The sequence below is a fragment of the Schistocerca cancellata genome, chromosome 1 (genome assembly GCF_023864275.1).
Source record: "Schistocerca cancellata isolate TAMUIC-IGC-003103 chromosome 1, iqSchCanc2.1, whole genome shotgun sequence".
Lineage (NCBI taxonomy): Eukaryota > Metazoa > Arthropoda > Insecta > Orthoptera > Acrididae > Schistocerca > Schistocerca cancellata.
This window is the reverse complement of record NC_064626.1, coordinates 26,337,866-26,361,532: the sequence shown is the minus strand read 5'-3', so window position 1 is coordinate 26,361,532 and position 23,667 is coordinate 26,337,866. Positions and strand designations below refer to the sequence as shown.

General features: G+C 42.1%; 1 protein-coding gene across 1 annotated transcript; it reads left to right on the top strand.

Moving 5' to 3' along the window:
• The first annotated feature begins 39 nt into the window (after nucleotides 1-39).
• On the top strand, nucleotides 40-21,706 carry LOC126164901 (uncharacterized). The gene is made up of 2 exons (XM_049920277.1): nucleotides 40-217; nucleotides 20,254-21,706. The coding sequence occupies exons 1-2, from the start codon at nucleotides 50-52 to the stop codon at nucleotides 20,623-20,625; spliced, it is 540 nt and encodes a 179-aa protein (XP_049776234.1). The 5' UTR covers nucleotides 40-49; the 3' UTR covers nucleotides 20,626-21,706.
• The last annotated feature ends 1,961 nt before the right edge of the window (nucleotides 21,707-23,667 follow it).

Sequence of the window (23,667 nt, the reverse complement as noted above, 5' to 3'; positions counted from 1 at the left end):
AGCTGGAGCTATCGTTTGCAGTGTTTACTGTTTTGCAAAACATGAAGACATGACATCGGCAGAACTACAGCAGAAACTTCAAGAAATAAGGGCTCGTAGGAGACGTAGAGAGCTTTACTTGTCTGCGAGAGATAGATTGTTGACAATGGTTTCATTTGGCATGTACAACAAAGAGAAACAATCTATTAAAAGTTCAATTTTGGTCGATGAACGACAGGTACGCTTAACTCCACAATTTCTTTTTAAAGTGTTCTAATGCATGTGTTGACTATATGTTTTCTTTCATTTACATATAAATTGTGTGGTACATATCGAGTCTGCTCATAAAATGAATGAAAAGATCCATACCAAATTCTTTACACTTCTCTCTCTCTCTTTTATTTCGTAGTTTGATAACAGTTTGGTGCTCAAACCTCGTGTAGTTAATTATAAATGCGAACTTTATTAAAACAGTTATTGATTAAAAACCTGTATATTCTGTAATCACGTTTCTGCTTGTTGATTTGTTGAACATCGTTGCCCAAGGATTTGTCAGATTTTTCAGGGAACATAACATTACTGTAGATATTGTACTTATCATTCCTCTGGCTACGTTGTAGATACACAAATAAATAGGCCTATGAAATTAGCAATAAAAAAATATGAGCAGTTTAGGAAAGTGTTGCGGAAGTTACATAGATGTTTGGTTTGGAGGCTTTGATAAAACAACATCCGGATAGGTCCTAGATGTGGCAAGAGAAGGAACAGTGGCTTTTTTCATAGTAGTTGTTTTTCTCATCTCATGTACACACATACAGTAACCTAGGAGTAATCCCTGTCATTACCACTGAGAGTAGAGTACCACTAGACATGCATATGGGTTGCTGTTGGTATACTTACAGAAGTAGTGAGGTGTGGCTGCTTCCATTTGTCAGCATAAGTCGTGAGTCATTCCACTTCCGCGAAGGCTTTTCTTCATGGTTGGATTTATGGAACATGATGTATGAATTAATGAGTGTGTAGTATGTATAAAGTGTAATAACATTGTACTGTGCTTCTATTGTGTGCATCACACATCACCATCTTATCCACTGTTGCTATACTGTAACCATTACTATTCCTGTGCCATCGTTCATCAGCCATGGCTGGACCAATTGTGTCACATCGTTGTGATTACCTATAAAAACTACTTCGGAAACAAAGATAACAGACAAGAAGCAAGAACTCTAATGTTATAAGCAACACTTTACAGCTCTTGGATGTTTCCAATTTATGGATTCATATGTGACATTATCATGTTGACCAACCTAATATTCCACTTGTAGAAAAAAATTTATGTAGAGAATATAGTGACTGTTGCTTGAGCAATAGCCTAGCTCTAATATCCTCAGTGCCAATGTTTGAGGGAATATCAATGTCGGCTTTCTTCTACATCTACATCTATACTCCGCGAGCCACCTTACGGTGTGTGGCGGAGGGTACTTATTGTACCACTATCTGATCCCCCCCTTCCCTGTTCCATTCACGAATTGTGCGTGGGAAGAACGACTGCTTGTAAGTCTCCGTATTTGCTCTAATTTCTCGGATCTTTTCGTTGTGATCATTACGCGAGATATATGTGGGTGGTAGTAATATGTTGCCCATCTCTTCCCGGAATGTGCTCTCTCTTAATTTCGATAATAAACCTCTCCGTATTGCGTAACGCCTTTCTTGAATTGTCCGCCACTGGAGCTTGTTCAGCATCTCCGTAACGCTCTCGCGCTGACTAAATGTCCCCATGACAAATTGCGCTGCTTTTCGCTGGATCATGTCTATCTCTTCTATTAATCCAACCTGGTAAGGGTCCCATACTGATGAGCAATACTCAAGAATCGGACGAACAAGCGTTTTGTAAGCTACTTCTTTCGTCAATGAGTCACATTTTCTTAGAATTCTTCCTATGAATCTCAACCTGGCGCCTGCTTTTCCCACTATTTGTTTTATGTGATCATTCCACTTCAGATCGCTCCGGATAGTAACTCCTAAGTATTTTACGGTCGTTACCACTTCCAATGATTTACCACCTATGGCATAATCGTACTGGAATGGATTTCTGCCCCTATGTATGCGCATTATATTACATTTATCTACGTTTAGGGAAAGCTGCCAGCTGTCGCACCATGCATTAATCCTCTGCAGGTCTTCCTGGAGTACGTACGAGTCTTCTGATGTTGCTACTTTCTTGTAGACAACCGTGTCATCTGCAAATAGCCTCACGGAGCTACCGATGTTGTCAACTAAGTCATTTATGTATATTGTAAACAATAAAGGTCCTATCACGCTTCCTTGCGGTACCCCCGAAATTACCTCTACATCAGCAGATTTTGAACCGTTAAGAATGACATGTTGTGTTCTTTCTTCTAGGAAATCCTGAATCCAATCACAAACCTGGTCCGATATTCCGTAAGCTCGTATTTTTTTCACTAAACGTAAGTGCGGAACCATATCAAATGCCTTCCTGAAGTCCAGGAATACGGCATCAATCTGCTCGCCAGTGTCTACGGCACTGTGAATTTCTTGGGCAAATAGGGCGAGCTGAGTTTCACATGATCTCTGTTTGCGGAATCCATGTTGGTTATGATGAAGGAGATTTGTATTATCTAAGAACGTCATAATACGAGAACACAAAACATGTTCCATTATTCTACAACAGATTGACGTAAGCGAAATAGGCCTATAATTATTCGCATCTGATTTATGACCCTTCTTGAAAATGGGAACGACCTGCGCTTTCTTCCAGTCGCTAGGTACTTTACGTTCTAACAGCGATCTACGATAAATTGCTGATAGAAAGGGGGCAAGTTCTTTAGCATAATCACTGTAGAATCTTCTTCGTGTGTTGTAGTTGTGAATCTCTTGTCTGTGGCAGAATGATGATCGATTTTCTTTCATATAGACAAGAGAGTTGAAAACATACTCGCTAAATATGGTCATTATTCCCAACTGCTTGGAAATGGGTGTACACTGGTCAAATTTCTTGCTGGAAGATATTATTCTTACAGTAGGGCATCCATTTAATTTTCATTGAAAACGGGGGCATTTAAAATAAATTAGAGAAAAACCTGGGACAACAAAGAAGAAAAAAACAGGACATAAATATTGTATTGACTAAATTTAATACACGTACAAGTTTACCTTTACAGCGTGCACTCAGATGATCCCAAATCACTTTTTACAACTATTTTGCCACACTATCACCGTACTTTTCACTTTTATGTATATTATCAAGAAGTGCATCTTCGTTTGAAATTTTATCATAAAAGTTAGTACAAGATACAACATTAAAGTGTGTTTTGACAGTGAGCAAGACCCTCACTGTTTCAACTTTCATCCCCCCCCCCCCCCCATCTGACCACAATGAGTCCACTAATGAAAACACACGTTCCACAGCAGCATTTGACCCAGGAATTGCCAGACAAAACTCCACCAAATGAAACATGTTTTTCATGTTAATGTTTATACTTTTGAAATAAGCAAATATTTTACACCATGTTGCACTAACACTTTCTTTGTCTCCTTCTTCACTTTTTATGAAGTTCTGTGCACATGAAAATTCATTGAACAGTTCGTCTTTGTCAACGGGAAAATTTGGTACAATACTTTTAACAAAAACACAACAGTCCTGAATATCCTTCCACGTAGCTTCTCCTTTTCAGTATTAACCCAGTCAAATGCTTCAAAAGGTGTGAGAAATGGTAAACACCATTCTTTAATATACTCAATGCAAGAGTCATAGAAGATGCAGCATAAATATGAAATTGTTCAACAGTAATTTCACCCTCTTCTTCCAGCTTCCTTAGAGTCTCATGTACAAAGGAGGTGAGAAATCTTTTAGATTTTCTACATTGTAATTTGCCCAATAATCTGTTTATTTCTTGATAAATTTCCACTATTGTGATTTCTTGTTTCTCAATACATTTAATTGTTGTGGAGAAAGGTTTTAGCTGGCTAACAAGAAAATGTAGAAGAACAATAGACACAGCGTTATCAGAGAATTGTTTAAGTATAACAGAACACTTATCAAGGGAAATGAAATATGATTTCAAAGCAGGAAATATCTCTACAATTCTTTCCAATGCTGGTAGCAGAGATAGCCGCCTTGTCTTGCTGTGCCCAAGTACAGTTTTGTATTCAGTTTCAGTAAACTTACAGAATGACTTCAGAGATTCAATCCTTACTGTATATATGTGGAAATGCTGGTAGATTTTGTTCACAATTAATTGGCAGTTGATGGGTAGGCAACCTGAGCCAGTTTGTAAGGAATTGTGCACCACATGTGCTGAACATCCAACACCTACTATATTATTCACTGTGTTCTGTTGCAGTTTATAGAACAAATTGTTTTTTTCCTTCCCTCTGCTTACCACCAAAATTGGTGTTGGTGTTGTCTGCAGAAACTGCAATCACCATTCCCTCAAGATCATATTTCTTTAAGACCTCCAGCACCTAATTCTGAAGTAAATCTGAAGTTTCTCCAGCTAAATTAACCAATTCGAGCACTTTCACCGTGATGCCATTTTCAGGGTGAAAATACCTGGTAAGGAGACGAACCAACTTCAGATACAGATGATTCGACGTATCAGTCATTACAGAAATGAATCGAGCACTTTTCAGTTCATTTAAAACATGCTGAGCTGCATACGGTGCAATAACATTTGAAATGATTGCATTACATTTTGTGTGTCCACATGTGAATTTAGGATTGAAATGTTTTTTAACAACTGCTGTAGTACACTCCGTTGACTTAAAGCTATATGTATTGCACTGTGGCATGCAAATGTAGCTTCTTGTGCTGCCAACTGCCTATCCATTACTGTTACTGAGTTTAAGTTTACATAGTAGTCACTCACGCATTTATTTGCTCTTTTCGTTTGATCACTCATGCGATGTTTCTTCGTCTTAATGTGATTCACAATGTCAGACCTTCCACCATGACCTATAGCAAATTTTGATCTGCACAACGTACATTCTATAGTTTCTCCACTACCAGTGATAAAAGGAAACTCGCTTTTTATATTTCTGTTAAAATTACAATTCAGTTTGGCATAATGAAACAGTGATTGCACAGTGCAAAACAATAACAGTGTGGTGACGAAAGCAAGAGAGCAAGTATAGTGGTGTAGAGTATCTCTGGACCGAAAGGACGGATTCAGTGGATCGATTTAGAAGACCTATAGTGAGTTTAAAATTACTTGCGATTTTTGACAGTTTGACACATGTTTGGGGTATGCTGAAAGTCATCACAAGCTTCCTAGCGTAAATAATTGCGCAGTTAATAGCAAGTCAAACAACCAGTAGCGTAAAATACTCTAGCCAAGCGGAATCATCAAAAAAACGGGACATTTGAGGGTCCCCAAAAAACTTTCGGGACAGCGGCACATTTTGGTAAAAAGTGGGACTGTCCCAGGAAAAACGGGACGAATGGACACCCTATCTTACAGCCTTCTTGTGTAGGAATAATCTGTATTTACTTCCAGTACTGTGTCCCAACAGCAACAATCAATATGTGATGCCATTGTGGAACAATGCATAATATATTGTGATTAAGCACTGATCTGTTATTGTACATTTGAACTTCCTGAGGAAATAAATTACTTTTGAGAACTTGGAACACACATTTGCAGTGGTTCGGTACATGTCAGCTTATTGTCAGTTGTGATTCCTAGGAGTTTACACTATCAGCATTTGCTATATCTCCACTGTCACCAATGCTGCACAATACTTTCTGCATTTTGTCTTCATTTAATTTCATTTTGTTTGCTTTGAACCACTCTTTGGCTGATTTAGACAAAATTTCAACATCCTTTAGTGTTTCAGCTGAATCTGTGCCCTTATCCATTAATGTTGTATCATCTGCAAAGAGCAGGGTGTGACCATCACAACTTTAGTCATTGACAGTTATCGTCAAGAGCAGAAGGCCAAGTACGGAGTCCTGTGGTACACCGTGTTCTAGTGCTATTTCACGAGACATTGCTACGTGGATGCAAACATTCTGCTGCCTGTCTCTTCTATAACATGACAGAGTCTCGAAAACGACACCCTCTACGCCATAAAATTTTAAATTTTCCAACAGTGCGAGAGATGCAATCAAATGCCTTGCTTCAATCTCAAAGAACTAAAACAGTGCAGTTCTTTTCATCAAATGCTTCTATTATTTCTGTTATTACGTTAAGCATTGCAGTAAGTGTAGATTTCCCTTTTCAAAATCCGTGCAGGTTATCCATGAAGAGGTTGTTGGGTTCAAAATAACCTAACAGTTGGTTCTTCATGACAGTGTCAATCACTTTTGCTAGAGTAGGTATTATAGAAATTGGTCCATAGCTTGATGGAGTGCTAGGATCATCATTTTTGTACACTGGTGATGTCTTTGTCAGTTTTAAGAAGTCTGGAAAAGCATCAACCTTCAGGCCTTGGTTAATGACAGCAGCCAAAGGTTCAGCAAAAAATCAGATACAGTATTCTTCAGAACAGCACATGACATGCCATATATATATGTGCTAACAGTGTGTTTAAAGCCTAGAAGCACTTTCTTCAACTGGATCAAGGTGCAACAATTGCTGATGCTTGTATTGCTTGTAATATTGGTTTCTAAATCTGGCACTTCAGCTATATTATCCCCAACATCAATAAACTGTTTGTTAAAATCATCAAGGTTACAACATTTAATGGGGCATTCAGTCTTTTTTGTTTTCGTTAACCAATTCCTCAGCCGTTTTGCGTGGGTTGTGGGCTTCAGAAATGAACCTGACATGTGTAATGTTCTTGGCTGTGTCTACTTCCTTCCTGCAGATTGTTTTAACTTTCAGGTAATAGCAATGAAGCAAATCTTTGGCCCTGGTATCTGTTGCTGTTTTAACTCTGTCATTTGGCAGCAAAACATCACACTTTGTTTCCCAGCTTGGGAATGTACCGTGCTTTGTCTGTGCCTATTTTTCTTGTAATTTGTAGTTTATCAAAGGGATTCTTTATGGTTACTGCTGGAAATCGGTTGTAAAAATTTATTATCAGGAGCTGGAAAATACCTTTAAAAGGATCACTTGGTCACAGTCCTACACCTTCAGACTTCCAGCCAATCCTGGCAAGCACATTTTTTAAGATGTTAATGCTTCCTCCATTATAATTCTTTTATTGCAGGTATACATACTGGTTTTTCGATGAAGATTCCTTTGACTGTTTAAGTGGACAACTAATGCATTTTGATTTGCTGTCAGTGGATCCACAACACTTATTTTGTACTCCTAGGTATTTAGATGTGTGATGAACATGTTGAGGCAAGCTTCTCCTGTCATTGTTTCATGGTTAGCTGTTACAAACCCATAGCTAATCAGTAAGTACTTGAACATTTTCTCCTTAGTAACTTACTGTCTTCTCCTAAATGGAAGTTGAAGTCACCACACAATGTAATTTTAGAAGTCTTACACATTAGGTAGCACAAACAGCTGTCCATCTTGGTGAGAAAGTTACAAAGTCTCCTCTAGGTGGTACACAGATCCAACAATATTTACATAACACAGTTTTAATGGAACTGACTCTAAATCCAGGTCAACACAAAACTTTTTTAGGTCAACTTTGCGGATAATAAGACTGTTATTTGCATAGGCAGATACCACACCACAAGTAGTTTTACAATACCAAGCACTTATCATTTCAAGATATTCCACATATCTATAATATTTCCCTTCCTGCTCAGCTAGCCAGTGTTCACTGATGTGCAGAACATCTGGTTTGACTTGGTCTACCAAGGCGGTTAAATTGTTCAGTTTTGTCTGATGCACAGGATATTTATGTTTGCTACAACAATAGGGACATTTTCTTGTGAGATAATTATTGAATTGGCGAGTTGTACTTCCTCTTGAATAAAAAAAAAAAAAACACTGCATAAATACATTTTTAGGCCACACAGTATCCTGTAGTTTGTAGTAAACACCTGGTTTAAAAATGCAATTAAATCCGTTTGCGCTTACTTTCTTAACTGCGGAGTTCTTGTGGTCTGGGGGGAAACGCTTTTCCAAGAAAACAGTTCCATTTTCAGTTGTTGTGCCATTTTTTACTCCGTGCAAATGGAACCAGGCTGCCTCCTCTCTACAAAATATATCAATTTCTCACCCAATTCCTGTAACACTTATTGTTCCTTTGTTATTATTGTTTGTTTGACACATTCTGGCAGGTCTTCACTTTTTCGTGTTGCGTGCCTCTTGCCAGTTTTCTTTTGACGGGTCATTTGATTTACAAGGATTATCAGTAATTTTTGAATTCTCATGTAAATCAACTATAGAGGTTTGAGAAGCATGTGTACTTACAACAGGCAGCATAGTGCAGCTTTACATAGCCTCTTCATTACGTTTCCCCAAGCGATCAGGCAAGAGTGATGCATTTTGCTGGTGATTGTGACTGTTTTCTTTTGCACTATTATTTTCAATTTTGATATTTGGATCACAGTGTTCAATTGTTCCCACATTATTTCCCACAGTTTTAGATATTTGAGTAACAATTTTCACTTGTTTGTTGTGTGAGTACACTTGCAACATATCGTCGTTTGCATTGTTCTAGTTTACTTTGTGTTCCTTGTTTCGTAAAATGTAACGGGTGCACTTGTGAGTGATCGCTAATGGTCACTTTGTCAGCACTTGACTACTTCACGTCACCTAGCTCTGATGCTCCATTGGGTCTTATCCATGATGCAGATTTTTGTATTTTTTGTTGGAACCTGATGGAGGGTGTCAGCATATTATCACTCTGCCAACTGTATTGGAAACTACTGATTTTTATTCATCTATTTAGCAGCTTCGGATGTACATATATGCATCAGATCTAACTACATATTTGCATTGTCAGTTTTTCAAAATACCTGTCCATATACAGTTCAATATCGTAACTGTGTTATTTTTAAATAAAATAACACTGTACATAAGTAAACATTTCAATTCTACGACGTAATCTGCCTATTCACACACTGGATGCTTATATCCAAATTTTTTGCATCATCCATATCAATCCAGGCAGGCTAAGAAAAAATCTTACCTTCATAGTATTGGATGTTATTGAATTTCGCATATGTTAAAATGAAGGCCTAAGTATTTCTTTGTTTCCTCCTAAAAACTTTCTGCTCCAAAATACAGCCCTCCAAAGATGACAGTGCGAATACCATTTTGAAGATGCAAATTTTGGAAAAAAAATTTAAATGCTGTAAAAATTTAAATGCTGTATCTCTGGAACAGTTCTAATATATTTTGCTGGATTGAAAGATATTTGTTTTATTATTACAAAAACATTCTCCATTTGTATCTGTCAAAGTTCTTTTACTGTGTTTTTGTTGTGATCTTCAGTCCTGAGACTGGTTTGATGCAGCTCTCCATGCTACTCTATCCTGTGCGAGCTTCTTCATCTCCCAGTACCTGTGATTTCCCTAAATCACTCCAGGCAAATGCCGGGATGGTTCCTCTGAAAGGGCACGGCCGACTTCCTTCCCCGTCCTTCCCTAATCCGATGAGACCGATGACCACGCTGTCTGGTCTCCTTCCCAAAACAACCAACCAATCCCAATACCTGCTGCAGCCTACATCCTTCTGGATCTGCTTAGTGTATTCATCTCTTGGTCTCCCGCTTCGATTTTTACCCTCCACGCTGCCCTCCAATACTAAATTGGTGATCCCTCGATGTCTCAGAACATGTCCTACCAACTGATCCCTTCTTCTAGTCAAGTTGTGCCACAAGCTCCTCTTCTCCCCAATTCTGTTCAATACCTCCTCATTAGTTATGTGATCTACCCATCTAATCTTCATCATTCTTCTGAAGCACCACATTTCGAAAGCTTCTATTCTCTTCTTGTCTAAACTATTTATTGTCCATGTTTCACTTCCATACATGGCTACACTCCATACAAATACTTTCAGAAACGACTTCCTGACATTTAAATCTATACTCGATGTTAACAAATTTTTCTTCTTCAGAAACACTTTCCTTGCCATTGCCAGTCTACATTTTATATCCTCTATTCTTCGACCATCATCAGTTATGTTGCTCCACAAATAGCAAAACTCCTTTACTACTTTAAGTGTCTCATTTCCTAATCTAATTCCCTCAGCATCACCTGACTTAATTTGACTACATTCCATTATCCTCGTTTTGCTTTTGTTGATGTTCATCTTATACTCTCCTTTCAAGACACTGTTCATTCCGTTCAGCTGCCACTTCCAAGTCCTTTGCTGTCTCTGACAGAATTACAATGTCCCCCCAGGGGGTCCACAACTCTTTTGTGGATACGTGCGTAGCGAGCACGGGACCCCGAGCTAATGTGGCCTTCCTTCCTTTCCGGGCTGCATACCTTCCCATTCCGCATCCTTCCCCATCCCTATCTTCGCCCCTCCTCCCCTCACCTCTGGCTCTTTCCTTCCCTTTCTCCCCATCTGGGAGTATGGTTTGTGCCTACGTCCGGAGACGGACGCTCGTAAATGTACTGCATTCTTTGCCTTCCTTGCTTTTATGTCTTCTTCCTTCCTTTGTCCTTCTCTGTCTTCTTCCTTCCTTTGTCCTTCTCTTTTCCTTACCTCTTCTCTTTCCCTTTTCTCCGCTGTGGCGTTTGAGACCTCTCTTCCTTCCTTTCCCTTTCTCTTTCTTCCTCCCTGTGCGTGTCTGAAGGCCGACCCACACCCTTCGTGCGTAGCCGGTGACGGGGTAACGCGTAATTCCCCGCCCCGGGTAGACAGGTAGGACACGTACGTACCCCCTGGTAACGGCCAGGCCCAGGGAGGGGTGATTACCCGAGCTGATACCTTCCGAAAATGCCGATTGGTCCCTCCGTCCGTTTGTCGGGAGGTGTGACCTGAGGTGTGAACAATCACCTAAGGCGGGAGTGCCCTCAGAGAGGGCCCCCACAAGGGAGGAGCGCGCCATCGGAGACGCCGGTAATCATGGGGGATTCTTCCGCAATGGTTTCCTCACCTTCCACTAAGTCTGCTCACAAACGTAAGTATACTGAGTCTCAGCCACAGACGATTCTTCCATCGTTGCCACAATTCCTTGTTGTTTCTCGGTCTGATGAAGGTCACGACTTCTCCACGGTCAACCCTTTCATTATTCAGAAAGGTGTCGACGCAATAGCAGGTCCTGTAAAGTCTTGTTCCAGATTACGGAATGGCACCCTGTTGTTAGAAACACACAGTGCCCTCCAGGCACAAAAATTGTTGCGTACTTCTCTGCTCCACACCTTCCCTGTCCGGGTGGAACCGCACCGTACCTTAAATTCCTCGCGTGGAGTCGTTTATACACGCTCCCTCGATGGATTGTCTGACGAAGAAATTCAGCACTATCTGTCTGACCAGGGCGTAACGGCAGTTCATAGAGTAATGAAACGGGTTGACACGAACGTCATTCCAACCCGCACTGTCTTCTTGACATTTGACACAGTTCAACTCCCATCGCAAATCAAAGCAGGCTATGAGATAATTTCCGTTCGCCCTTACGTCCCAAACCCTACACGTTGCTATCGATGTCAGCGGTTCAGTCACACCAGCCAGTCCTGTTCCAATCCAGCCAAATGTGTTACGTGTGGCAAGGATGCCCATGAGGGTGCTTGTCCACCTCCATCCCCTCGCTGCATCAACTGTATGGGTGACCACGCTGCTTCCTCTCGAGATTGCCCCGTTTTTAAGGACGAGAAGCTCATCCAGGAAATAAGGGTGAAGGAAAAGGTGTCGACCTTTGCTGCTCGAAAATTATTCGCCAGTCGCAAGCCCACCGTGCCTCAGACAGGAAAATACAGCACTGTCCTTGCTTCTCCTCGGCCAACAAGGGAGGCGGCCACGCAGACTTGCGACCTCACCTTTAGTACCACGGTCGTCAGATCGGCCAGCGCAAAGATCGCTCGTTCAACCTCACCACTTTCGCCTGCCCACTCTATGGCTCACCCTTCGTCGGGTTCTGCTACATCTCGAGCCCAAAAGTCGGACGCCAAGTCTTCGAAAAAAGAGCATACTCGTGAAGAGTTTTTACGTACCGCAAATTCACAACCGTCGGTTCCTCCTTCATCTAAACAACATTCTTCCAAGAAGGCTACAAAGAAACCCAGTTCCTCTCCTTCTCCGCCAAGGCGTGCCCCCTCTACAGCACCACCTGGCGGAAATCGCCCTCGGCCATCTTCTGTGTCGCCGAGGCGCACTGCTGGTGGCCGGTCAACCGGCCGATCGCTGGTGGCAGGGACTGCTCCTGACCAACCTATGGATCAGGATCTTCTGCCTTCGGCTGAATGCCATTCCATGCTGTCGGTTGCTAGCTCCGAGCAGTCTTTGAGTTGACAGCAACTTCGGTCACATTCCTCCATTTTCTTTTCACCCCATGTCCATTATCCACTGGAATATCCGCAGCATTCGAGCCAATCGGGATGAATTGTCGGTCCTCTTACGCTCCTACTCGCCGGTCATCTTCTGTCTTCAGGAAACAAAGCTGCGTCCCCATGACCGATTTGTTCTCCCTCACTTTCAGTCCGTCCGATATGACCTCCCCTCTGTTGAAGGCACTCCAGCCCATGGAGGACTCATGATTCTTCTCCATGATACTCTCCATTATCACCCAATCCACTTAAACAGTTCCTTCCAAGCTGTCGCCGTCCGTCTTTCCCTTTCTGGATACACGTTCTCTCTTTGTACTGTATACATTCCATCATCCATACCAATGGCACGAGCTGATCTCCTTCATCTTCTTGGTCAGCTTCCACCCCCCTATTTGCTGGTTGGGGACTTCAATGCCCACCACCCGCTTTGGGGATCTCCTCATCCTTGTCCACGTGGCTCTCTATTGCTAGACGTCTTCCACCAAGCGGATCTAGTTTGCCTCAACACTGGGGTCCCCACATTTTTGTCTGCCTCCACGACAAATTTATCTCATTTGGACCTTGCGGTCGGTACTGTTCCGCTAGCTCGGCGCTTCGAATGGTTCGCCCTTGATGATACACACTCGAGTGACCACTTTCCATGTGTCCTTAGACTGCAGTCTCCACTGCCATATATGCGCTCGCGACGCTGGAAATTTGCCCAAGCCGATTGGACACTTTTTTCGTCTCTCGCGACATTCGATGACCGTCGCTTTCCCAGCGTCGACGATGAGGTCACACATATTACCGACGTTATTCTTACAGGTGCGGAACGTTCAATACCACGCACCTCCGAATTGCCCCGGCGCCCCCTAGTTCCTTGGTGGAACGAGGCATGCCGTGACGCACTACGTGAGCGGCGACGTGCTCTACGCAATTTCCGTCACCATCCTACTTTGGCCAACTGTATCCGCTATAAGCAGCTCCGTGCGCGATGCCGTCGCGTCATCCGCGATAGCAAGAAGGCAAGATGGAAATTCTTTATTAGCTCATTTAACACCTTCACTCCCTCCTCGGAAGTTTGGAGTCGGCTTCGACGGTTCTCAGGCGCGCCTAGTTTCTCCCCGGTCTCTGGGCTCACTGTCGCGCATGATACCTTAGTGGACCCCGTCGCAATTTCTAACTCGTTGGGTCAGCACTTTGCTGAGATTTCGAGCTCTTCAAATTACCCGCCAGCGTTTCTCCCGAAGAAACGTGCAGCGGAAGTGCGACCTCTTGCTTTCTCCTCTCAAAATCACGAAAGCTACAATACTGTTTTCTCCATGCGGGAACTCCAACATGCCCTCTCATCTTCTCGCTCCTCCGCCCCAGGACCGGATGGTATCCATGTCCAAATGTTGCTGCATTTATCAACCCCTAGTCTGCGTTACCTCCTTCGCCTTTATAATCGAATTTGGACCGACAGTACCTTTCCCAAACGGTGGCGGGAAGCTATTGTCGTTCCTGTTCCGAAACCTGGAAAGGACAAACATATCCCCTCTAGCTATCGCCCCATTTCTCTCACGAGTAGTGTCTGTAAGGTTTTGGAGCGTATGGTGAATTACTGTTTAGCTTGGTGGCTGGAATCCCGCAGTCTTTTAACACCAGCCCAATGCGGATTCCGGAAGCATCGTTCAGCAGTTGACCATCTTGTTGCTCTCTCCACTTATATCATGAACAATTTTCTCCGGAAACGCCAAACGGTAGCAATATTTTTCGATCTGGAGAGAGCATACGATACCTGTTGGAGGACAGGCATCCTCCGCACACTGTTCTCTTGGGGCTTTCGAGGCCGGCTGCCCCTTTTTCTTCGCGAATTTATGGCAGAGCGCACTTTTCGGGTGCGGGTGAACACTACTCTCTCCCGTACTTTCTCCCAAGAAAACGGGGTACCCCAGGGATCCGTGCTGAGTGTTGTACTGTTTGCCATCGCCATAAATCCAATTATGGATTGTCTCCTTCCTGATGTCTCGGGCTCCCTCTTTGTGGACGATTTTGCGATCTACTACAGCTCTCAACGGACCAGCCTTCTTGAACGACGTCTTCAAGGATGTCTCGATCGCCTCCACTCGTGGAGCATCGAAACTGGCTTCCGTTTCTCACCCAGTAAGACCGTTTGTGTCAATTTTTGGCGACGTAAGGAGTTTCTTCTGCCCTCCTTACATCTAGGTCCTGTCAACCTTCCATTTTCAGACGTCGCTAAATTCTTGGGTCTTATGTTTGACAGAAAACTATGCTGGTCCTCCCACGTTTCCTATCTTTCGGCTCGCTGTCTGCGATCGCTTAACACCCTCCGTGTCCTGAATGGTACCTCCTGGGGAGCGGACAGAGTGGTCCTTCTCCGCCTCTATCGCGCCTTAGTGCGCTCGAAATTGGATTATGGAAGCATAGTCTACTCCTCTGCTCGGCCGTCTATTCTTCGGCGTCTCGATTCTATCCACCACCGTGGATTACGTTTAGTGTCTGGAGCTTTTTACACTAGCCCTGTGGAAAGCCTTTATGCTGAGACTGCTGAACCTCCGCTGTCCAATCGGCGAGCAGTCCTCCTGAGTCGTTATGCTAGCCATCTGTCTTCCATGCCTGCTAATCCAGCCCACGACCTTTTTTTCGACGCCTCCTTTGATGTAGGGTATGCAGGCCGCTCCTCCTCCCTACTACCCCCGGGAGTCCGCTTCCGTCAACTGCTCCATTCTCTTTCCTTCCGCTTTCCTAAAACCTTTTTGACAACTTGGGGTACAGCACCGCCTTGGCTCCGTCCCCGGATCTGCCTGCTCCGTGACCTTTGTCAATTTCCCAAGGATGGTACCCCTTCACTTGTTTATCGTCGGGCATTTGCTGCTCTATGTGCACAAATGACGGACGCCACATTTATTTACACCGACGGCTCGAAAACATCGTTAGGTGTAGGGAGTGCCTATATTGTTGGCGACACCCCAAATCGCTTTCGGCTTCCCGACCAATGTTCGGTTTATACTGCGGAGCTTTACGCTGTTCTCCAGGCTGTCCACTACATCCGCCGCCATCAGCGGATACAGTACGTTATCTGCTCCGATTCTCTCAGCTCTCTCCTCAGTCTCCAAGCTCTTTACCCTGTGCACCCTCTGGTCCACCGGATTCAGGACTGTCTGCGCTTGCTCCACCTGGGGGGCGTCTTGGTGGCGTTCCTCTGGCTCCCGGGACACGCTGGTATCTGTGGGAATGAGGCGGCCGATATAGCGGCCAAGGCTGCAGTCTCTCTTCCTCGGCCAGCTATTCAGTCGCTTCCCTTCACCGATATACGGAGCGGTTTATGTCGCCAAGTTGCTCATTTATGGCATGCGCATTGGTCGGCACTTCCCCGTAATAAATTGCGGGAAGTGAAAGCCCTTCCTTGCGCTTGGACCTCTTCCTCCCGAACGCGTCGTCGGGAGGAGGTAATTTTAGCTAGACTCCGGATAGGGCACTGTCGTTTTAGCCATCGACATCTTTTAAGCGGCGATCCTCCCCCACTCTGTCCCCACTGCTCTCAGCTGTGGACGGTAAGACACCTTTTAATTGAATGCCCCTATTTTAATCCGTTACGCTCCCGTCTACAGCTATCGCCTGATTTATCGTCGATTTTAGCAGATGATACGCGCTCAGCCGACCGCGTTCTCCAGTTTATTAGTGACAGTGAAATGACGTCAGTCATTTGAAGGTTTTTTTTGGGGACAACCACCCCCTTTCTGTAGCAGATTTTTAAGCATTCTTCTATTTTTAGTTTCTCCAATTTTCTGACTTTGTTCCCATTGCTGCTGGTTTTCAATTTCGGTTTTTTACTGTCTTAAGTCACGGGCTGGGCGCTAATGACCATAGAAGTTTTGCGCCCAAAAAAAAAAAGAAAAAGAAAAGAATTACAATGTCATCGGCGAACCTCAAAGTTTTTATTTCTTCTCCATGGATTTTAATACCTACTCCGAACTTTTCTTTTGTTTCCTTTACTGCTTGCTCAATATACAGATTGAATAACATTGGGGAGAGGCTACAACCCTGTCTCACTCCCTTCCCAACCGCTGCTTCCCTTTCATGTCCCTCGACTCTTATAACTGCCATCTGGTTTCTGTACAAATTGCAAATAGCCTTTCGCTCCCTGCATTTTACCCCTGCCACCTTCAGAATTTGAAGGGAATATTCCAATCAACATTGTCAAAAGCTTTCTCTAAGTCTACAAATGCTAGAAACATAGGTTTGCCTTTCCTTAATCTTTCTTCTAAGATAAGTCGTCGGGTCGGTATTGCCTCACGCGTTCCAACATTTCTACGGAATCCAAACTGATCTTCTCCGAGGTCGGCTTCTATCAGTTTTTCCATTCAACTGTAAAGAATTGGCGTTAGTATTTTGCAGCTGTGACTTATTAAATTGATAGTTTGGTAATTTTCACATGTGTCAACACCTACTGTCTTTGGGATTGGAATTATTATATTCTTCTTGAAGTCTGAGGGTATTTTGCCTGTCTCATACATCTTCCTCACCAGATGGTAGAGGTTTGTCAGGACTGGCTCTCCCAAGGCCATCAGTAGTTCAAATGGAATGTTGTCTACTCCCGGGGCCTTGTTTCGACTCAGGTCTTTCAGTGCTCTGTCAAACTCTTCACGCAGTATTGTATCTCCCATTTCATCTTCATCCACATCCTCTTCCATTTCCATAATATTGTCTTCAAGTACATCGCCCTTGTATAGACCCACTGTATACTCCTTCCACCTTTCTGCTTTCCCCTCTTTGCTTAGAACTGGGTTTCCATCTGAGCTCTTGATATTCATACAAGTGGCTCTCTTTTCTCCAAAGATCTCTTTAATTTTCCTGTAGGCTGTATCTATCTTACCCCTAGTGAGATAAGCCTCTACATCCTTACATTTGTCCTCTAGCCATGCCTGCTTAGCCATTTTGCACTTCCTGTCGATCTCATTTTTGAGACGTTTGTATTCCTTTTTGCCTGCTTCATTTACTGCATTTTTATATTTTCTCCTTTCATCAATTAAATTCAATATTTCTTCTGTTACCCAAGGATTTCTACTAGCCCTCGTCTTTTTACCTACTTGATTCTCTGCTGCCTTCACTACTTCATCCCTCAGAGCTACCCATTCGTCTTCTACTGTATTTCTTTCCCCATTCCTGTCAATTGTTCCCTTACGCTCTGTCTGAAACTCTGTACAACCTCTGGTCCTTTCAGTTTATTCAGGTCCCATGTCCTTAAATTCCCACCTTCTTGCAATTTCTTCAGTTTTAATCTACAGTTCATAACCAATAGATTGTGGTCAGAGTCCACATCTGCCCCTGGAAATGTCTTAAAATTTAAAACCTGGTTCCTAAATCTCTGTCTTACCATTATATAATCTATCTGATATCTTCTAGTATCTCCAGGGTTCTTCCATGTATACAACCTTCTTTCATTATTCTTGAACGAAGTATTAGCTATGATTAAGCTATGCTCTGCACAAAATTCTACCAGGCGGCTTCCTCTTTCATTTCTTAGCCCCAATCCATATTCACCTGCTATGTTTCCTTCTCTCCTTTCTCCTACTCTCAAATTCCAGTCACCCATGACTATTAAATTTTCGTCTCCCTTCACTACCTGAATAATTTCTTTTATCTCATCATACATTTCGTCAATTTCTTAGTCATCTGCAGAGCTAGTTGGCATATAAACTTGTACTACTGTAGTAGGTGTGGGCTTCGTGTTTATCTTGGCCACAATAATGCATTCACTATGCTGTTTGTAGTAGCTTACCCGTACTCCTATTTTTTTTATTCATTATTAAACCTACTCCTGCATTACTCCTATTTGATTTTGTATTTATAACCCTGTATTCACCTGACCAGAAGTCTTGTTCCTCCTGCCACCGAACTTCACTAATTCCCACTATATCTAACTTTAACCTATCCATTTCCCTTTTTAAATTTTCTAACCTACCTGCTCGATTAAGGAATCTGACATTCCACGCTCCGATCCGTAGAACGCCAGTTTTCTTTCTCCTGATAACGATGTCCTCTTGAGTAGTCCCTGCCCGGAGATCTTAATGGGGGACTATTTTACCTCCGGAATATTTTACCCAAGAGGACGCCATCATCATTTAATCATACAGTAAAGCTGCATGCCCTCGGGAAAAAATTATGGCTGTAGTTTCCCCTTGCTTTCAGCTGTTCGCAGTACCAGAACAGCGAGGCCATTTTGGTTAGTGTTACAAGGCCAGATCAGTCAATCATCCAGACTGTTGCCCTTGCAACTACTAAAAAGGCTGCTGCCCCTCTTCAGGTACCACACGTTTGTCTGGCCTCTCAACAGATACCCCTCCGTTGTGGTTGCACCTACGGTACGGCTATCTGTATCATTGAGGCACGCAAGCCTCCCCACCAACGGCAAGGTCCATGGTGCTATTCGAGCAGTTGGTGCATGTGGTAGCATGAAGTTCACTACAATTACATTTAACTCATAATTGGTGCCTATAATCTCTGCAATCGACCAGTCAGCATGGACCTCGATTACTACTCTGCCGTAAGCTGTGGCTATGCACGTTCCTGGCTCGCGTGTAACGTGAGTGCACCACGGTGGAGCACGTGGTCCCAGCAGCCAATAGCGATGTACCCTATCCTGTAGTTAAGCGCCTGCTTCTCGCTCAGCGAAGCAGTTTGATATTCGCGTGGTCTATTGACATCTGGCCTACAGACACCGTGTTTGCATTAATTTGTTTCCGTGTACGAGTGGACATTGTGGATTCGTGAGGTTGTCTCTTGTGACCCCGTTGCTTCTTGTATGTTATTGTTCATAAGATCTTGGTCGGTCGTCCATCATTGTTCGTGTCCATCCTTTCATATTTGTTTGTTTGTGGGCCCTGCCGCACTTTGTTCTCAGCAACCCTGTGACCGAAACGGGTGCGGTTACGACGGGTTGTTTACGTAATAGTGAGAAACAACTGAATGTGGACATTACAATATCATGTATACTAGCTGTGAAGAATGCTTCATCAGAAAGAGTACAAGCCTTAAAAAGAGAAGAAATCTGATGAAAGTGAAGTGGCCAATATTACTAGGAGTACTGTTCAAGAAATAAGACTTCAAGGGGGGGGGAGGTTGTAGAAAAGGCAAAGGGAGAAGCTGAAGTTTTAGATGAAATTTCAAGTAGCTAAGATACCTAAACAGTGAATGTTTTACTGCAGAATGTAGCATTTGGCAAATATTGTACTTTGATAATTGTTGAAAAGAGTCGTACCCCATCCTAGGTGAGAGTTAAATATTTTTATAGCATTTGGTATTTGATAAATGAAATACTAAAAGACTTGCATAGTTACATTATTTATGATTGTACCAAGCACATTTTCAAGAGGTTGTGAATTTAACTAAAGAGGCAATGGAAACGTCAAGAAGTTGTGAATTTAATCCTCTGAAAATCAGTAGAATCGCTGTTTGTTAGGTGACAGCTTGTTGAATATTGAAAGTAGAGCAGATACCTAATGCCAAGCTGTGTATATTCGACTACACTGCCTGAGCACTGTTGCGTACTGATAGTTAACTGTTCATCCATTTGGTGAAACTTGTCACAGCATGAAAATACAGTTCTGGGTTGAGAAACACTCACTAAAACAATGTGAAAAGTAGTTCCTTAGAAATGCGAGCAGTATTCTGTCTGACCTCTTACACTGACTGTGTGACAATATAATGTATAATCAGGATAGACACATCAGATGTACTGTTCTGTACACATGCAATACAAGTGAGAAGGGTTGTTGTGACAGGAAAGATTTAAACATCACATCAAGTGAGAAGGGCTATAACTTGGTAACAGGAACTGCTTTTTATCATGTTGTGTTCTGTTTAGAAATACTATTCAGACACATTGAAATTTATTTAATGCTCACTTTTGTTTCAATTTACAGATTAATGTGACTGCTGATAGACCAGAATCCCCTTCAGCTGACAGCTTGCATTCGAGCACAAGTAGCCTGGACGTGGAAATAGCAGAGGGTGAAGGGACAGTGTTGCGGTGGTACACTACTGTAATTCGTATTATATATATTCTTTTGTGGTGTACTCTGTATGCAGTAGCTGTGCAGATGGAGTTTGGTGTTATATACCTCATTGTGTCAGCATTGTGTCTTATTTGGCTAAACACAAGAGTTGGTCCTAAGAAGAAAGGAGAAATAAGTGCATACTCAGTTTTCAATCCAAACTGTGAGTCAATAGATGGTACACTGAAAGCTGAGCAGTTTGAAAGAGAAATCAGATACGGGGCAGCAAGTGTCCACTGACATTTCCTACATCTATGTTCGCAGAATGTTGTTAGTGCCAGGATTTGTCACATAACAAGGTGGCACAGATATATAAAAGAAGCGTCTCACATTTTACAAATAAAATTGGCAAAACTCTGCTCGTCAACAAAATGTACATACCGGTTTTCTACCTCTTTCTCAGTGCCTTTTCATCCCTCTGACCTCCCTCCTGAAGTTCAACTGGGTCGTGTTACAAGTCATTATTATAAACCGATTATAAATCTTTACCTACGGTATATTACATTTGTTTAAGTATGCAGGTTGGTGTGACTGAAAACTGACATCAGTGGCTTGTGGAGACAGTTGATTCCTATAGCAGCATGGCATCTGGGTCATTGCATGTCAAATCAACCAATTGTACTACATGATTTGAACTATGACCTCTCAGATTTGGATGAATTTTTTTTTTTCAGGTAATTTACTCACTAACACTAGTTTAAATTTGAAATTTCAAATTTTTCTGACTTTTGGTTTTTGAGTTTCAAGAGTTTAAAAATGAAAAAATCCTCTGTTTTTCATCAGTTGATGATTGTTTTAAAATGCTGTAGCTAAAAAACTATACAACCTAGAGAGCTCAAACTTGCACCATTGTTTTCCTCTAAAAATTCCCTTCAATTTGATATGTAACATGACTATGCTACCTAAATCTGAACATTTTAAACTATTCAAAAAAAAAAAAAAAACATTTTTTTAAATTTCCAAAATACGTACCCTCAGATTTTTTAATAAAAATTGTGTGTGTTGACCAGTCTGACTGACTACATGCATGCAAAATTTCAAGATGGGATCTCAATGGGTTCTTGTATCAAATAATATTTTACTACTGCAATACACACTAGTGAGGTGAAAAGCAGACTATTTCTAGGCTATGAATACTAAGGTAGGCCTATGTAATTCTAACAAACTTAAATTATTATGTTAGCCTTTTTATGCAACATTACCCTCTCATTGTTTGTTAATTCATTAAATGATATAGTGTTGTTTTAATTTAATGTTCATGATTCTTTTAACTATGCATCAGAAGGAATTGGTAATATATGTGCTAAAAAAAAAAAAGAATAAAGCCACTCACCTTCATCCTTAAGTTGTAAATGGCAGAGATCATCTTTTTCTTGGTTTTCCAGTGTTATTTGTAATCATTCACAACAAGTTCCTTATATTAGAAATTGGCTTATAAGTAATTTCACTTGGGAAAAAGATTAACTTGGTGATATTTGCATGGATAGAACTGTATTTCTAATACTAATTGGTATTTACAAAGTGAATACACATGGTATTTATACAACTTAGTGTTTAGTGAGGATAGGTGTAACATAATTTAAATGTGCTTCTCTTATGACCACAAACACACTAGAAAAGTCTCGTTTTTGTCTCAGCAGATGAAATGGTTTGTTTACTGAGGTGTCGTGCATCATCGCTGGCTGATTGCAGCTGAGTATGTGTGCCACTTTGTTACTTCATATTCTCACTGCTTCTCCCCTTCCTACCACTCCCCTCAGCTTGTAGTCAGTAATGCCACTACTTCTTGCTGCTAGCCTAGCAGCTACTGATGAGAGGCAGTGTGTTATGACAAGTGGTTTGTTTGGATCTGATTCACAGACTGTAGACCCAGAGGTCAGAGACGGCTGTCATGGGCGCATGCAATTGAATGTGTGTGAGCTCTTGTTTCCTGACAAAAGCTATGGCTGAAAATTTAGTTGTGGCATTGTGTTTGTCTTTTCTACAAGCCTGTGTGTGGCTCAGCAATTATCTTTACGGTGAGTTGCTACATATTCTATTATTGATTCTCAGTCTCACCTCAAGCACATTGTACAGTGTGTCATTTTAAAGACATTTTATTTATTCTAGTACATTTTGACGCTCCAAGAGTAGTTTATATGTTAGAAAGTATGGACGATAAGAAGAAGGAAATTGTATCAGTAGCTGGCAGTTTGTACGCTATGTACTCATATATTTCTCAAAAGAAAAATCACAAAATACCTGTAAAACAATCGATATAACACTGTGGGTAATAACCGACAATAACAAACATAATAGAACCAACATTTTATTGGCAGTCACCTACAGTGTTAGTTTACACAATTCTTTCTCGCCTTGTACACTTCTTTCAAGAGGCCTGCTTTTTTCTGGGATTATTTCTGAAATCTGTGAAGGTATTTTAAATCTGTTATGCGACTCCAAGAAAATGTGAATTTTTGTCACCAAAATCTCTTGCCCAACATAAAGTCCCGAGCGACTGGAAAAAAAGCGCAGGTGACGCCTGTATATAAGAAGGGTAGAAGGACGGATCCTCAAAATTACTGACAAATATCCTTAACATCGGTTTATTGCAGGATTCTCGAACATATTCTCAGTTCGAATATAATGAATTTCCTTGAGACAGAGAAGTTGCTGCTGTCCATGCGGCTTTAGAAAGCATCGCTCCTGCGAAACGCAACTCGCCCTTTTTTCACGTAATATCTTGCGAACCATGGATGAAGGGTATCGGACGGATGCCGTATACCTTGACTTCCGGAAAGCGTTTGACTCGGTGCCCCCCTGCAGACTCCTAACTAAGGTATGAGCATATGGGATTGGTTCCCAAATATGTGAGTGGCTCAAAGACTTCTTAAGTAATAGAAACCAGTACATTGTCATCGGAGGTGAGGGTATCATCTGGAGTGCCCCAGGGAAGTGTGGTAGGTCCGCTGTTGTTTCCTATCTACATAAATGATCTTTTGGATAGGGTGGATAGCAATGTGCAGCTGTTTGCTAATGATGCTGTGGTGTACGGGAAGGTGTCGTCGTTGAGTGACTGTAGGAGGATACAAGATGACTTGGACAGGATTTGTGATTGGTGTAAAGAATGGCAGCTAACTCTAAATATAGATAAATTAAATTAATGCAGATGAATAGGAAAAAGAATCCTGTAATGTTTGAATACTCCGTTAGTAGTGTAGCACTTGACACAGTCACGTCGATTAGATATTTGGGCATAACATTGCAGAGTGATATGAAGTGGGACAAGCATGTAATGGCAGT

Excerpts from the sequence above, each read along its gene's own strand:
- LOC126164901 (XM_049920277.1), top strand. The coding sequence starts at position 50 with ATGACATCGGCAGAACTACAGCAGAAACTTCAAGAAATAAGGGCTCGT. Across the intron at positions 218-20,253 it reads TTTTGGTCGATGAACGACAG|ATTAATGTGACTGCTGATAG; the intron begins GTACGCTTAACT and ends TTCAATTTACAG.